Raw genomic sequence first — 14,394 nt, 5'->3', positions numbered from 1 at the left:
AATAATGAAAAAACACACTGAAAGATGTGAACCAAAATTGTGGTGTGCCATGGCTTCCCAAAATAAACTGAATGTTCCACAGTTTACTAAAAAGAGATAAAATATCATTCAAAAATAGTTATAATTATATATATTTTACTACAAGTTTGTGCTCTCTGAATTTCCAGAACTATTTTAGCAGTCCTTGAAAAATCAAACTGGGCAAAGATGCATTCACTACCTTTACTTCCTGGGAAAATAAACTACCAAAATAGTTTCATTTAAAGATAATTAAGAACCTTAATTTAAAAGAATAATCTGTTTAATTTGCTTCATTAATAAATAATATCTATTTTAAAAAATCCCCTGTGTTGTCTAACTGTAAAAATAAAACAGAATTTAACATTACACTTTGATCTGATAACTTTTTTTTTTCACCATTTCAGATACCATCCAAAATGGCAACTACATTTTATATACATTTTCAGTTTCTAATGTAAGCATTCTCCTTGAACACATAGCTAAATATAATACCTTGTTAATGTCTAGATTGTGCCTTTTGGAATGATGTTACATTTCTCTCCAGAAATCAGTGGAAAGAAACAAAATAAATTGTTCAATTTAAATTATTAAATTATATATGAATTACCTTAAATTTTTATATTTCAATGTAATAGATGAGTTTCTGTTGATGAAATTGATGCACAGAAATCTTCAGACTTCTTGTAGCACTATGTCTGGTTTAAGCAATACGTCCTGGGAAAATAATCTCAACATATTTGAAAATTTTTTAATATACCAATCACAGCAGTGACTGTCATGGATTTGGGGTGAAAATGAAAAAGCTATGCACAAGATTAAATTTTGAATAATTAGTAGCAATGCTTTTTGTAGAAGTTAGATTTCTTCATATATTCTTTTTTGCCAAAGATAATTTATTCTTCACCAATGAAGAGAATGAGAAGGAATATACATGATTTGCATCATGCATAATTTATATGTGAAAATAATTTTAGAGCATGTATAAAAGACAATTTTAAAGAGTTACTAATAAGTGTATTTATATAGGGTACTTTGATGTGAAGAGCTGTTGGGAATGGAGGGATAGATGATAGGTTCTTTTCTTATTATACTATATTATTAAATACCAAATAATGCTATAATTTAATACTAAATAATACTAATTTATTAGTATTATCAGCATAAATAAATTCTAAATTATGTGAGTTGTAGAACATTTTCTTAGAATTTTGGCTAATTCCTAAGCTTTCTTGTCTAGAGTTTTTCACTTAGCAATTTTCATTAAAGTATGTATTGGTTAATTATTTTTATTTAGTAAAAACTATAGTTTATACATTTTTAGAACTGTAAGATTTAATCAGTATAAATACACTTGTTATTTCTAATTTGTATCCAATGACCTTCTACTTGATATATAATATTATGTACATTTTTCAGAACAAATTAGATGTTATATGCACACATTCGTCATACCAGGAAGGAACCACTTTAGCATTTGAGACTATAAAAATCCTTGGGTTGATAGACACTGTTACAGAAGTTTCAGTGATGGAAGATAATCAACCAATGAGAGCTCACTACAATTTCACTTATGATACTTCCAACCAGGTAAATACAATCTTAAAATATTTTAGTTATCACACACTCTCATATTTAACATTATATAACCATTCAGGCTCTTGGTTTTGTGATTTTTTTTTTCTTCATTACATATCTTTCTTTTCTTTTCCTTTTGCTGGCAATATTCCATTTTAGGTTATCTCAATTTATGTTGAGATATCAACCTTAAGGTGAACTGATACTACTTCTCCCTCTCTATTTAATTTTATCTTGTGTATCACTTATGTATGCCTTTCTAATATTTTTTTTGATACCATTCTCCTACCCTGAACTCTTACCTACTGCATACGATAAAGAATCTAAAAGTTTTTACCTTCTCATTTAAGACTTCTTAAGGTAATGATTGAATCCATTTCTTCAATTCTCTCTACTTCTCCTTTCATGAACTCCCTTTGTCCTCAATATATCTTGTACTTCTCTTTCAAATTTTTGTTTACAGTCTCCCCTTCAAGTAGTCCCTTTCTTATCCTCATTCTTGCCTTGTTTAACAAGTGTACTAGAGAGGGAAAAGGAGTAATAGAATTGGGCTCAAATTGCAGCCCTGCCGTCTGTGCATTTAAACACAATAAATTAATCTCTCATTATCTCAGCTTCCTCATATGTAAAATGTCATATTTAATCATAATGTTGCTTCAGGTAAAAAATTAATTATTTAAAATGTTAGACAAAAATAATTTAAAACATGGAAGTGATATTTATTGGCATTTACTTTTCTACCATTCCTATATTCCTAAATATTAGTAATGTTAGCATAAATTCTAAATTGAGATGTAGGACATTTTCTTAGAGTATTTTTGTCTAGCTTCTAAATCCTCTGGCCCAGTTTTTCACTTAGGAATTTCCATAAAGATATGTATTGGTTAATTATTTTTTATTAGTAAGTATACTATAATGTATATATTCCTAGGACTATAAGAACTAATCAATAAATAATACAGACTTATTGAGAACTTTATGACTCTAACAAAGATTATCAAGTGGGCATAATACAAAATTGTTTTATTATATGTTTTTACAATCCCAGTTTATATCTGTTTCTATTTTTATGCTAATGTAAAGATTTACAAAGACACTTATAGATACATCTTTCTAATTCTCCTGTTCTTGGACACTATCCTTTCACTTTTTTTTCTTTTTGCATAATACCATGTTATCTCCTCTCTAACTTGTCCCTCAAATATTATAAGCAGTGGATAAAATTAGGAAAATAAATAAATAATATTCCCCTCCTCTGACTCTGGGAGCCTCCAAATCAATCAAAGTGGTCAACATTTTCTTCCCTTTTTCTTCATTGAGGGGACTACTATTTATTTCATACCTGGTATGCCCCAAGCATAATGCCAGGTGTTTTAAATTTCACAGATCATTTATTCATTATCCCCATTTTACAGGAGGAGGAAATTGAAGATAAAACAGAGTAGATAATTTCCCCAGATTCATGAGCATTAAGTATCAGAACTGAGAATTGAACACATCTGGATTTAAAGATAATGTTTTTTATCAGTATTCTATAATTTCTCATAGTTTTGAGAACTGTCTTGAGATTCTAGCTATTTCAGTGGCATGCCATGTTTTTTCTTTTCTATTCTTTCTTTTAGTATTATATTAAAATTATTAATGATTTGATTTGAAGAATTGCTGTGGGGTTGCTGCATTTTAAAAATGTTAAGTATTTTTAAATTGTCCAGTGGTCAGAAATATTTTAATGTTTTCTTTCTCTTCAAAGAATCTACTAATTTACAATCTCATGTTTAACCTTGGAAGAAACTTTACTGTTCAATGGGATCAAACTTTCTTGGAAGCTGAAAAGTTTACTTGTTATCCAGATGCAGACATTGCAACTAAACAACGCTGTGAAGAACGTGGCTGCTTATGGGAAACTGTAATAAGAATTTTAATTATTCAAGATAAGGCTTTCACATAAATGTTTCAAAGTAAACCGTATATATTATAATTTTAATTCTACAGCATATAAACTAAATTCAGCTAGAGAAGCATTTGGAATTTGAAATTAGGACTTCTAATAGATAATTTATCTTTATCTTAATTCTCCAAAGACATAATTTAGTAAAAGCCAGACTAAATGGATGTGTAAGTTGCTTTCCAGGCATTTTGGATAGTATTACTTTATTTAATAAACTAGAACTCTATTTGTTGCACTTTGTTAGCTATTAGTTGTGGCTGACTAGCTTAATTGGGCAAGGTATTATGCCAGTAGGGAGTAGTGTTTCAAAAGCATTGTCTCAAGTTATTAAAATTTCTGAAATTGATTGATGGGCTGTATCTGTTCCACTAAGAGGTGACAATTTCTGCCAGTAATTTTGGTCAAACTTTCAAGAACAGGGCTTCCCTGGTGGTGCAGTGGTTAGGAATCCGCCTGCCAATGCAGGGCACACGGGTTCAAGCTCTGGCCCGGGAAGATCCCACATGCCGTGGAGTAGCTAGGCCCGTGTGCCACAACTGCTGATCCTGCACTCTAGAGTCTGTGAGCCACAACTACTGAGCCTGCATGCCACAACCACTGGGGCCTGCACACCTAGATCCTGTGCTCTCAACAAGAGAGGCCACCACAATTAGAAGCCTGTGCACCACAAGGAAGAGTAGCCCCCGCTCACCGCAACTAGAGAAATCCCACACACAGCAACAAAGATCCAATGCAGCCAAAAATAAATAAATAAAATAAATTAATTAAAAGAAAAACATTTTCAACAACAATGATGGTCATTGATAGTAGACGTTTTTACAGAAAGGGATATGGGAAAAGTCCCCTCTTGCTACACTCATTTTATTTTTTAAATTCTGAACTTTTGGTTACATCATTGGGTTTTGTCAGCAAAAAAAGAAATTATTTCATATAATCAATAAATTAAATGCATGTGTTATAACACTGAGAAGAGTCTAGACACATCTGCCAGCAACTTCCCAGAAATGTCTGCACTTATATGAGGGAATATATAGAATCTCTGCCACCAGAGAAATGGCCCTCATTCCTCTCCATTGCTTGATGAAGTAGCATAATCTTTACCATTAGGAAAGTTTATGGAAGAATTGAAGAAAAGAAGTGAGGAGGAGAAATGATAATGAAATCAATAAAAGCCAAATAGTGAAGTATCTTTCCAATATGCCTCCAAAATCTTCTTTTTAAATTCCAACTCTTCATTCAAATCCATACCCATTCTCCATTGCATTCAGTGCATGGTCACTTACTCTCATTATCAACTGAAACTAACACAACCTTGTTAATCAACTATACTCCAATATAAAAGTTAAAAAAATGAATATAAATGATGGGTACTAAAGCTCCAATAACTTCTAATAAGAAAATGTGAAAACTTTATTTTTCCCATTACTATTACTATTCAACATCTTATAGATTTTTAAGTCAAACAAGTGAAGCTTTAACATTAGAAGTCCATTAAATATGATGATTTAGAAAATTTATGTTTCTTTAGACCATCCTGTTTATTCATTGATCCATTTAACAAATTCTTGAGAACTACTATGTTCTAGGCACTGTTCTAGATGAAGAAAATAAACAAAACCCTCTTCCCTGATAGAGTTTATATTCTAGTGTGGGAAAACAAATAGATAACCTAAAAAATTATGTTTTATGTTAGATAAGTATTATGGAGAACAATAAAGCAGAAAAGGAGAAGGGGGGGCGGAGAATGACAGTGGTGTTACTTTAATGATTGTACACAGAAGGTTTCTTTGAGAAGGTGGCATTTGTTAAAAGAGTTGAAAGAAAGAAAGGAAGGAATAATATTCCATAAAGAAAATACATCAACCTGAAGTACATCTGAAGTAAGAATGTACCTGGTATAGTCCACAAACAGCAAGGAGGCCATCGTGTCTGAAACAGAATGAGTGAATGGAAGAACAGCAGAAGATGAAATTATAGACATATGGGAACAAATAATGTAGATCAATTACTTAGACCATTTTTAGGATTGAGATTTTTACTCCGAGATAGAATACTTCTGGAGAGTTTTGAAAAGATGAATGAGAAAATTAAATTTCCATCTTAATAGGACCATAATGGCTTCTGTGTTGAGAACAGACTATTAGAAGAATAAGGCAGGGAAACCAGGAAAGAGGCTGTTACAGTAATCAAAATAAAATATTGGTAGATTGAGCCACAGTGGTAATGGTAGAATTAGTAATAAGTGTTTGACTTTTCTGCATATTTTTAAGATAAAGCCAAAATGTGTTGTTCCTTGATTGGATATAGAATATGAGAGAAGAGTAAAAATGACTTCAAGTTTTTGGTTTAAACAGCTGGAAAAAAGAAAGTTGATAGTAACAAAGATTGACAAAACTGTGCGGAAACGAACATGGAGGGAAAGAGTTAAGATTTAGACAAATTAAGGTTGAGGTACTCAGTACAAATCCAAGTGCAGTTTTCCGACTGTGAGATGTAAACTAATGAAACTGAAAATTTTATATCATTGGTAAGATCTAAAATTTAGAGTCAGCATATATACAGTGTTTAAAATCATGTGATGAGAGGACATCATCAAAGGAATGAGCTTGAATAGAAAAGGGAAAAGGTCAAAAACTAAACCCTGAATCATCCAACATTTAGACTCAGGGAAGTGATAAGGAACCAGAAAAGAGACTGAGAACAAATTGTAAAAGAAGTAGGTTGAAAACAAAGAAAATGTTGCTTCCTGTCAGCCAAGTGAACAAGGCATTTCAAGACAGAGAAAATTATCAACTGTGCAAATTATACTTATAAATCAGTAAAATAAGAACTAGAAACTGAAGTATGGATTTGGCAGCATGGAAGTCCTTGGTAACTATTACAAGAGAAATACTGATGGAGTGCTGGGAGTTAAAGCCTGGTCAGAGTGAGAATGAGATTCCAGTAAGAATGAAGAGACAAATTAGAGATAGTGAATATGGTGAACCTTTTATATTTTGCTCTAAGGAAAGCATAAAAAAATAGAGCGGTAATTAGAGAAATGAGTGAGGTGACAGTTTCTTTTAAGATGGGAGAAATCAAATTGGTTTATGCCATTGAGAATAACCAATAATAAGTGGAATATTAGTGATGCAGGACAGAGAATTGAGAATTGCAGGAGAAATGTCTTCATTGGCAAGGAGGCGTGGGATTGGGTGCACGAATGAAATGGTTCACCTTAGATAGAAGTGTAGACCATACATATTTTGTAACAGGAGGTAAAGAGGTGGGTGAGTAGTTGTGGTGTTTCATTCTGATTTTTCTCCCAATTGCTTTCCTTTCCATACTAAAATACTAACTAAAATCATTAGGAGATGATGAGAATAGGGAGGGTTTTTGTGATGGGAGAAAAAAGGAAAATGTTTTTCAGGGCAGTGTGATAGTGAGTGAACTAGGCAAATATAGTATGATTGATCTTTTGGACCCACTCTAACTTTTATGATTATATAAAGGGAGAGCAGTCTACATGATTGTGTGCATTTTTCAAGCCATTCAGCCACACAGTTGTAGGCACTGAGAATGTAGAGGATAGGTTTTTTTCCCAGCGTTGTTTTGCAACTGAGTGTAAGAAAGCAAGTGAGGGACATAGGGATTGAGATTATATGAAAAGGGGTGGTTTAGATGGGATTTATACAGTTTCCATAAATTAAATCACAAGATTATTTTCATCATAACTACAAAAAATAACAATGCTGATAAACTACAAAGAAAGATAAATGAGAAAACATAAAATGATAAAGGGAAAGTGATACTGGGCAGAAAGATAGCTATGAAGCAGACATATACAGACTTTCTAAAGTCGATCATTTTCCTGGTTCCATTGGCACTCGATTCCATGCCTTTGGAATGAATACTGAAGTATTCCTATCAGTTAAGGATTGCCTGAAGCTGAAGGTATCAGAGACCTAAAATCTGATTTGGTTAAACAAGACAGGATTTATTTTTCTATTACAGAAAAAAAATCCCAGGCCTAATATTCTGGTATCTAAATGTTGTCAATGTTCCCTATTTATCATTTGTCTTTCATCCACAAAGTTTTATTATACAATTACATATGCAGCATTCCAGGCCTGGAAGGTGGAAGAGCAAAGGCTATCCTAATTTAATCAGCTTATATCCTTTTCTTTTAAGGAGATTTGGCAGGGGGGTGTCACATACAACTTCCTCAAAAGAGACTGGGAAATATAGATGGGCACATTGCTTCTTCCAACAATATATTAATTTAATAAGAAAGACCAATTAGCCCTGATCTTTGGCCGCAGTTCCTATTATAATACTGGTAAGGATGTAATTAACCAATAGAAAGACCAGTCATGAAATAAAGAGTAATATACTTTGATTATAAGTAAAAGAGAAGAACTTTATATTCATGCCACTCTGAGGATTATTGTAGAGTCATTTTACACACAAAAAAAGGCAGTAATCAATAAGAAGTGTAAAAACAAGCTTGGGATCAAGAGTTATGAGTAATATACTTAATTATGTTCAGAGACAATACAATCATCTATATTCTGAATTGAAAAACTATGACATTTGATTGTTCTGCTCTACCTGTCTATCTTTAGAGTCAAAATATAAATATTCTAAACATTTTAGTACATGGTGTATCATGTTGCCTAATAGATATTTTGTGCTATGACTGCAATTTCATTTTAGTATTAAACAATAACATTTGTAAATCATACAACATGTGATTAACATGTCTACCTTATTATTTTTTTAAATATTACAATGCTTACAATTTCTGACAATGAACTTGTCTTGTTTTTAGGCTCCTTTAGGATCCAAAGCACCTGAGTGTTACTTTCCTAAAGAAGACAACTCTTACTTAGTCCAGTCAACTCATTACTCATCAGTGGGTATAACAGCTGACCTCCAGCTGAATACTGTAAAAGCTCGAATAAAGCTACCTTCTGATCCCATCCCAACTCTTCATGTGGAGGTGAAATATCATAAAGATGATATGCTGCAGTTTAAGGTATGTTTAATATAAACTATCTCAATGCATGATTCATCTCTCAAGACAGATTTTAAATAGATTTGGTGCTTGGATTTTTCATGTAATACTAAGGATTATTAACTGGGTTGATGACATTTTAATTCTATAAAGTAAAACTTTTTTTTTCCTACAGAGCTCATAGCTAGATGAACAGTAAATAAAATTTTTTGTTTTTGCTAGCTTTGTGAATAATTAAACATATAGTCGTGATTTTTTAGTTATTTAAATTCTTGATAAATTGATAAATCACTTAGAATTGGACTATGTTGGTTGTCCCATTAAAATAAACAAAACAGAAAAAAAAACACAATAGGATGCTTACTGTTTCCATTATTTCTTTTTAAACAGTGATCTGAATTTTCTGGCCAATGCAATAAGAAATACAAAAGAGATAATTTCTTTCAATAGTTACACTTAGCAATTATTTTTTACTTAAGAGCTCCAAGGGAATCCATTAAGAAAACTATTAGAAATAGTACGGACTCATATATGACAATGGAAAGCAATTTCAACTCATACAATCAAGAAAAATATTAAGACCCCACAAGCAGACATTTAACAGAAGAAGAAATAAAATTTGGAATAAAATATTGAAGTAATTATACTCGTTAAAAATAAAAGGAACTAAAGGCAAATACAAAGAATGGGAAAGCTAAATTTGAATAATCGTGTAGAAACTGGTTTATCCTCATCAGCAAGGAAATAAATGACGGTTTGAGAAATAAATGCTTTTTAGTTTAACATATAACAGTATTAGGGTACACATCTTAGTGAGAATATTAATTAGTACACTAATTCTGGAAAACAGTTTACCAATAGTTTATCAAGGATCCTACAAATGTTAGAATACTCTGACCTAATATTATCACTTATAAGTAATGTACTGAGGAAATAAAGACATGAATGAAGATAAATTAGCATTAATATTCATTGTAAGATCATATATAAGGCAAAAATATTGAAACAACTTTGTCTAACCATGAAGTGATAAATAATTTTGTGTATGCATATAAATGAATATTTAGCTTTAAAGTTCTCTTTCTGAAGATTTCTCATTGTATGGAAAAATGAATTATAAAACATTAAAACAGGTAAAATACAGTACATAATTTGAGTCCATTACATATCTATGTATGTGTATGGAATTCTATATAGATATATGGGCCATGGATACAAAATTAGGAATTATGATAAGAATTCTAAATATTCTTGTTTGAACCATTATTTAAATTAGTTAATTATATGTACCTAATATGTTGGCAATAAGAACTAAACATATCTGTTTTCATTATCTCTCTGTAATAGATTTATGACCCCCAAAATAAGAGATATGAAGTTCCAGTACCATTAAACATTCCAGCTACACCGACAAGTACTTATGAAAATAGACTTTATGATGTTGAAATCAAGGAAAATCCTTTTGGCATCCAGATTCGAAGGAGAAGCACAGGAAGAATTATGTAAGTGATTCAATTATTTGATATGAAGGATATTTTCACTGTGCTAGCATGTCATCACACCAAAAGTGGTTTTAGGTGTATGTATTAAATAATTTGGCTTATATTAACATTTAAAAACTAAAGTCAGCAAATCATTAACAGTTGGTGTAAAATTTTATTTACACTTTGGATGTGATGAATTTCATTATTAAATATCAAACCCATTCTTCTAATCAAGTTGAGAACAAAACCCAAGACTCCTATTGAAAAGCATGATGAGTGTTGTCAAAATAAGTAGTTGGAAATGTGTTATGTAAATATTTTATTAGAACCATTGAAATTGGAGTTTTTTGGTCCTGGAATTTGATAAAGTTAATACTATGTTTGTCAGGAATTGATGAAAGGAAATTAAGATATACACATATAGATATGTTTTTATGTCTAATGAATAAATATAAATTTTAAAATATTACCTTTTTTTGGTAAAAAGCTCTACAAACTACAGTGTGTTAAAAGACACTTCTATGTAATTTAAGCTTACCCTGCTATCCTTTACAAGATACTGTCACGACGTGTTCAGGTATTGTCAGTATGGGTACAAATAATGAAGAAAATTATGTTTATATTGTTTTAAAATTTTGTTGTTATGATAATAGTTTTGTTCCAAAGGATAAGAAGCAAAATGATTTTGTAGAAAATTCCTGATGCAGAGGCATTATTTATTGTTTTTCAGGAAGCATTATTCTTTAGTAAATACTTTTCCAAAGTCATTAATATAAAAATTTGAATATGTCTCAAATTTTTTTTAATACTTATGTTTCCTTTCTCTGCCAACTTTCTTTTCTTCTTCTTTTATCTTCTTCTTGCAAATGACGTTCTCTGTAACACATTTCTTCTGGATTTCTTCATAAACACATGGTTTTATAAATACAAAACAAAAGAAGAAGAAAATGATTGGGAATAGTAATAGAGTTTAGAATTAAAATATCCATTATACCTTATAGTTTATTTTGATATTGATTTCTTTTTATTCTATATGTAGTAAAAATTTACTGATTATCTCAAGGGAACAGGACAATAAAGGACTCTCAATTCCTAGGACATATATTATTTCTAGGTCATATATTACTGATAACTTTATATTAATTTTATTTTAAAAAGCAATATATGTCTAAAGACAAACATGTAGCCATAATATGATTATGAATATATGAAACATATTTTAGATATTCCTTAACTTAGCCAAAAAAATGTATTGGAAAAATTATCTATTTCCATTTGTATCTGGGTATGATAGGCCTATAGAGAAAAATACAATTGATTTTTATAACACCTAAGAAAGAATTACCATTATTATTTGTGATACTATTTGTATGTGTATACAGGAATAAAATTGTTTTCTTTTGTTTTCAGTTGGGATTCTCGCCTTCCTGGATTTGCTTTTAACAACCAGTTCATTCAAATATCTACACGCCTACCATCAGAATATATATATGGTTTTGGGGAAATGGAGCACACAGCATTTAAGCGAGATCTGAACTGGCATACTTGGGGAATGTTCACAAGAGACCAACCACCTGGTGTAGGTACCAATATTTGACCACCCCAAGTGGCAACTAAGACCATGATTCAGGTCCCAGCCACTTCTTTGTAGGCCTGTACTTAAATATTGAAGCAATGAAAGGGGGCTAGAGATCCCAAGAGCTGCTAGAGTGATTTTCTGAAAAACAAATGAAAAGTCACCATAAATTACAGGTGAACGTAGAGGATCAAATGGATAACATCATTGACTACAATGAGAAGTGAGGTTGTGACCCAATTCCTTACCCTCTCAACTGCATAGAAAGAACATTCAGATTCAGAATTCCCTGTCAAATACATGTTTACTTTCAGCTTTTAGAAAATAACTGGCTTCTCCTTGAAATTTTTTTCTACTCCTTAGATAAAGATTTGATGCTTTTTCCTTTGTTACCCTAAGCTGCAGTTGTGCATTTTTATGAGGTTATATTGCAAGTTACAGTTTTAGAAAATGTCTTTATATGTTCATATCACTTTTCCAATGTTTTGTCTTATTAATGGTGTACATTTCATGACTATTTAATACATTGCACAATTGATATAAACTATAATTATTCTAAACATATAATGGAAAATACATTTTAATAAAAATACTAGCTCATTTCCATTTTCACATGTGATGTGAACTTAAAGGATATATTCAGTATGAGATTATAAATGTGTATAATGTCATAACTGCTTTTTATTGTTAGGTGCTCATACAACTTTTATTTGTATCACAATAGTTCAGACTTATAAAGGCTGTTTTTCATTTATTCCACTTGAAATAATATGTTCTTCCAAAATTTACCTCTTTAAAATCCTTCAGGGACTTCCCTGGCAGCCCAGTGGTTAAGACTCCATGCTCCTACTGCAGGACATGGGTTCAATCCCTGGTCTGGGAAGTAAGATCCCACATGCCCTGTGGTGGGGCCAAAAAAAAAAAACCAAAAAAAAACCCTTCGACATTAGTATTGGCATTATTAAGTTAATATAACCTTGATTCTCAATATATAAATTTTCTTTCACATACTAATCAGTTACTGAGATTCAGTGTGTGTCAATGATATCAATTTGATTAGGGATCATCAACTTGTAAGCTTTGAAAGATCTTGACAAGATATTTCATGACCCTGAGTATAGATTTTCTATTCTGAAAAATGAAAAGATCTAGCTGAAAATGAAATTAAATGCTTTGTATATAAACAACATATTATTGTTTAATATGTTATCAAAATATTATATAAACTTAAATATTATCACATTAAGTACTTAAGGAGTTTGAGTACTTTGATCAGTTTAATCATTTATAGAACATTCTATTATTAAAAAAGAAGTACAAATTTATAAATGAATTAAGACACATAACCTGTGAAAAGAAACCCAACTATTCTAAAACCAATGGTTTTTTACATAAGTTAATGTGGCAGTATTTGTGAGTGTTACAAATTTGTATATTCATTCACATTCTCTAATGCAGTAATGCTTCAAATAATAAATTATTTTCTAAAAAAATGTGTTTAATTCAATCATAGTTTGTGTGTGCAATGAAGGAACATTTAAATTCCTAGGTTCAATCGTAGAGTGAATTTAAATATTACATTTACAAAATTCACATTCTATTATTATTTAAATATATATTATGTTTTTTTTTAATTTTAGTATAAACTTAATTCCTATGGATTTCATCCCTATTACATGGCTCTGGAAGATGAGAGCCATGCTCATGGAGTTCTCTTACTTAACAGCAATGCAATGGGTAAAACAATTTTTTTTAGTTTAACATATTTTATGTGACTTTAATAAAATAATAACAGATTAAAATGTAATCATATTTTGGACTTCCAGATGTTACATTTCAACCAACTCCTGCTCTAACATATCGCATAATTGGAGGAATCTTGGACTTTTATATGTTTTTGGGCCCATCTCCAGAAGTTGCAACAAAGCAATACCATAGAGTATGATTGCACATTTTAAAAAAATATAAAGTTTTTTAATAATATAAAGTCATTCTCTTTGTTCACAAATAATTTTTTTTTCAAAGGTAATCGGCCAACCAGTCATGCCACCTTATTGGGCTTTGGGATTCCAGTTATGTCTTTATGGGTACAGAAATACTTCACAAGTTGAAGAAGTATATAATGACATGGTGGCTGCTCAGATCCCCTATGTATGTATATCAATTTTTAAAACGGTGTTAAATATGTCATCTATAAAATCAGAATGAAATAAGCACATATACTTTAAAATTATTTTAAGCATTTGGCAAAAATCAGTGCTTGTTAGTAGCACCAAATGAATTGGATATGAGATTTTATTAGTAGTCTTTATCAGATGGATAACATAAAGGGATAATACCATTCCTTTTCCTTCTTTCTCACCTGTTCCATGACTGTGTGTTGTACTAAACAAGTCACTGTGCACTTGCTTTTCTCTCAGAAGCTTTGGGTCTCGTACGTAGTCAAACACATTTCTTCTCTTCTCATTAAATGAGAGTAAGAGTCCATAGGAACCTATTTCATCAACCAATGTGACAAATTACAGAAAAAGAATTCGAGGTGAAACAATTATTTTTGCCATGGAATAGACAATAGTTGTCATATTAGAATACAGAATTAGTGGGCTTGAAGAATATCTTCTTCCCTCAGTGTTTGGGAAACTAAATATTCTAAAGTATCCAGAAATAATCACTTCCTGTGATTTTTACTTTTTAGGAAGAGTAAGGAATCTCAGGGATCCTCCTGGTAACATCTAAACATTGAAATCTAGAATGCTTTGTATATAAGAACTCATTCTAAGAAGAGTAAGAAGGA

General features: G+C 31.0%; 1 protein-coding gene across 1 annotated transcript in view; it reads left to right on the top strand.

Moving 5' to 3' along the window:
- The window catches only part of SI (sucrase-isomaltase), a 98,619-nt gene that overhangs the window by 50,328 nt on the left and 33,897 nt on the right, over nucleotides 1-14,394 (top strand). Inside the window, exons 22-30 of the mRNA XM_060149214.1 lie at nucleotides 426-475; nucleotides 1,438-1,608; nucleotides 3,347-3,502; nucleotides 8,355-8,561; nucleotides 9,888-10,042; nucleotides 11,435-11,603; nucleotides 13,241-13,337; nucleotides 13,427-13,539; nucleotides 13,626-13,751. Coding sequence (XP_060005197.1) covers nucleotides 426-475; nucleotides 1,438-1,608; nucleotides 3,347-3,502; nucleotides 8,355-8,561; nucleotides 9,888-10,042; nucleotides 11,435-11,603; nucleotides 13,241-13,337; nucleotides 13,427-13,539; nucleotides 13,626-13,751 — 1,244 coding nt within the window. The remainder of the gene's footprint in view (nucleotides 1-425; nucleotides 476-1,437; nucleotides 1,609-3,346; nucleotides 3,503-8,354; nucleotides 8,562-9,887; nucleotides 10,043-11,434; nucleotides 11,604-13,240; nucleotides 13,338-13,426; nucleotides 13,540-13,625; nucleotides 13,752-14,394) is intronic.

This window comes from Lagenorhynchus albirostris, chromosome 5 (genome assembly GCF_949774975.1).
Source record: "Lagenorhynchus albirostris chromosome 5, mLagAlb1.1, whole genome shotgun sequence".
Classification (NCBI taxonomy): Eukaryota; Metazoa; Chordata; class Mammalia; order Artiodactyla; family Delphinidae; genus Lagenorhynchus; species Lagenorhynchus albirostris.
This window is presented reverse-complemented; position numbering and strand designations above follow the sequence as displayed.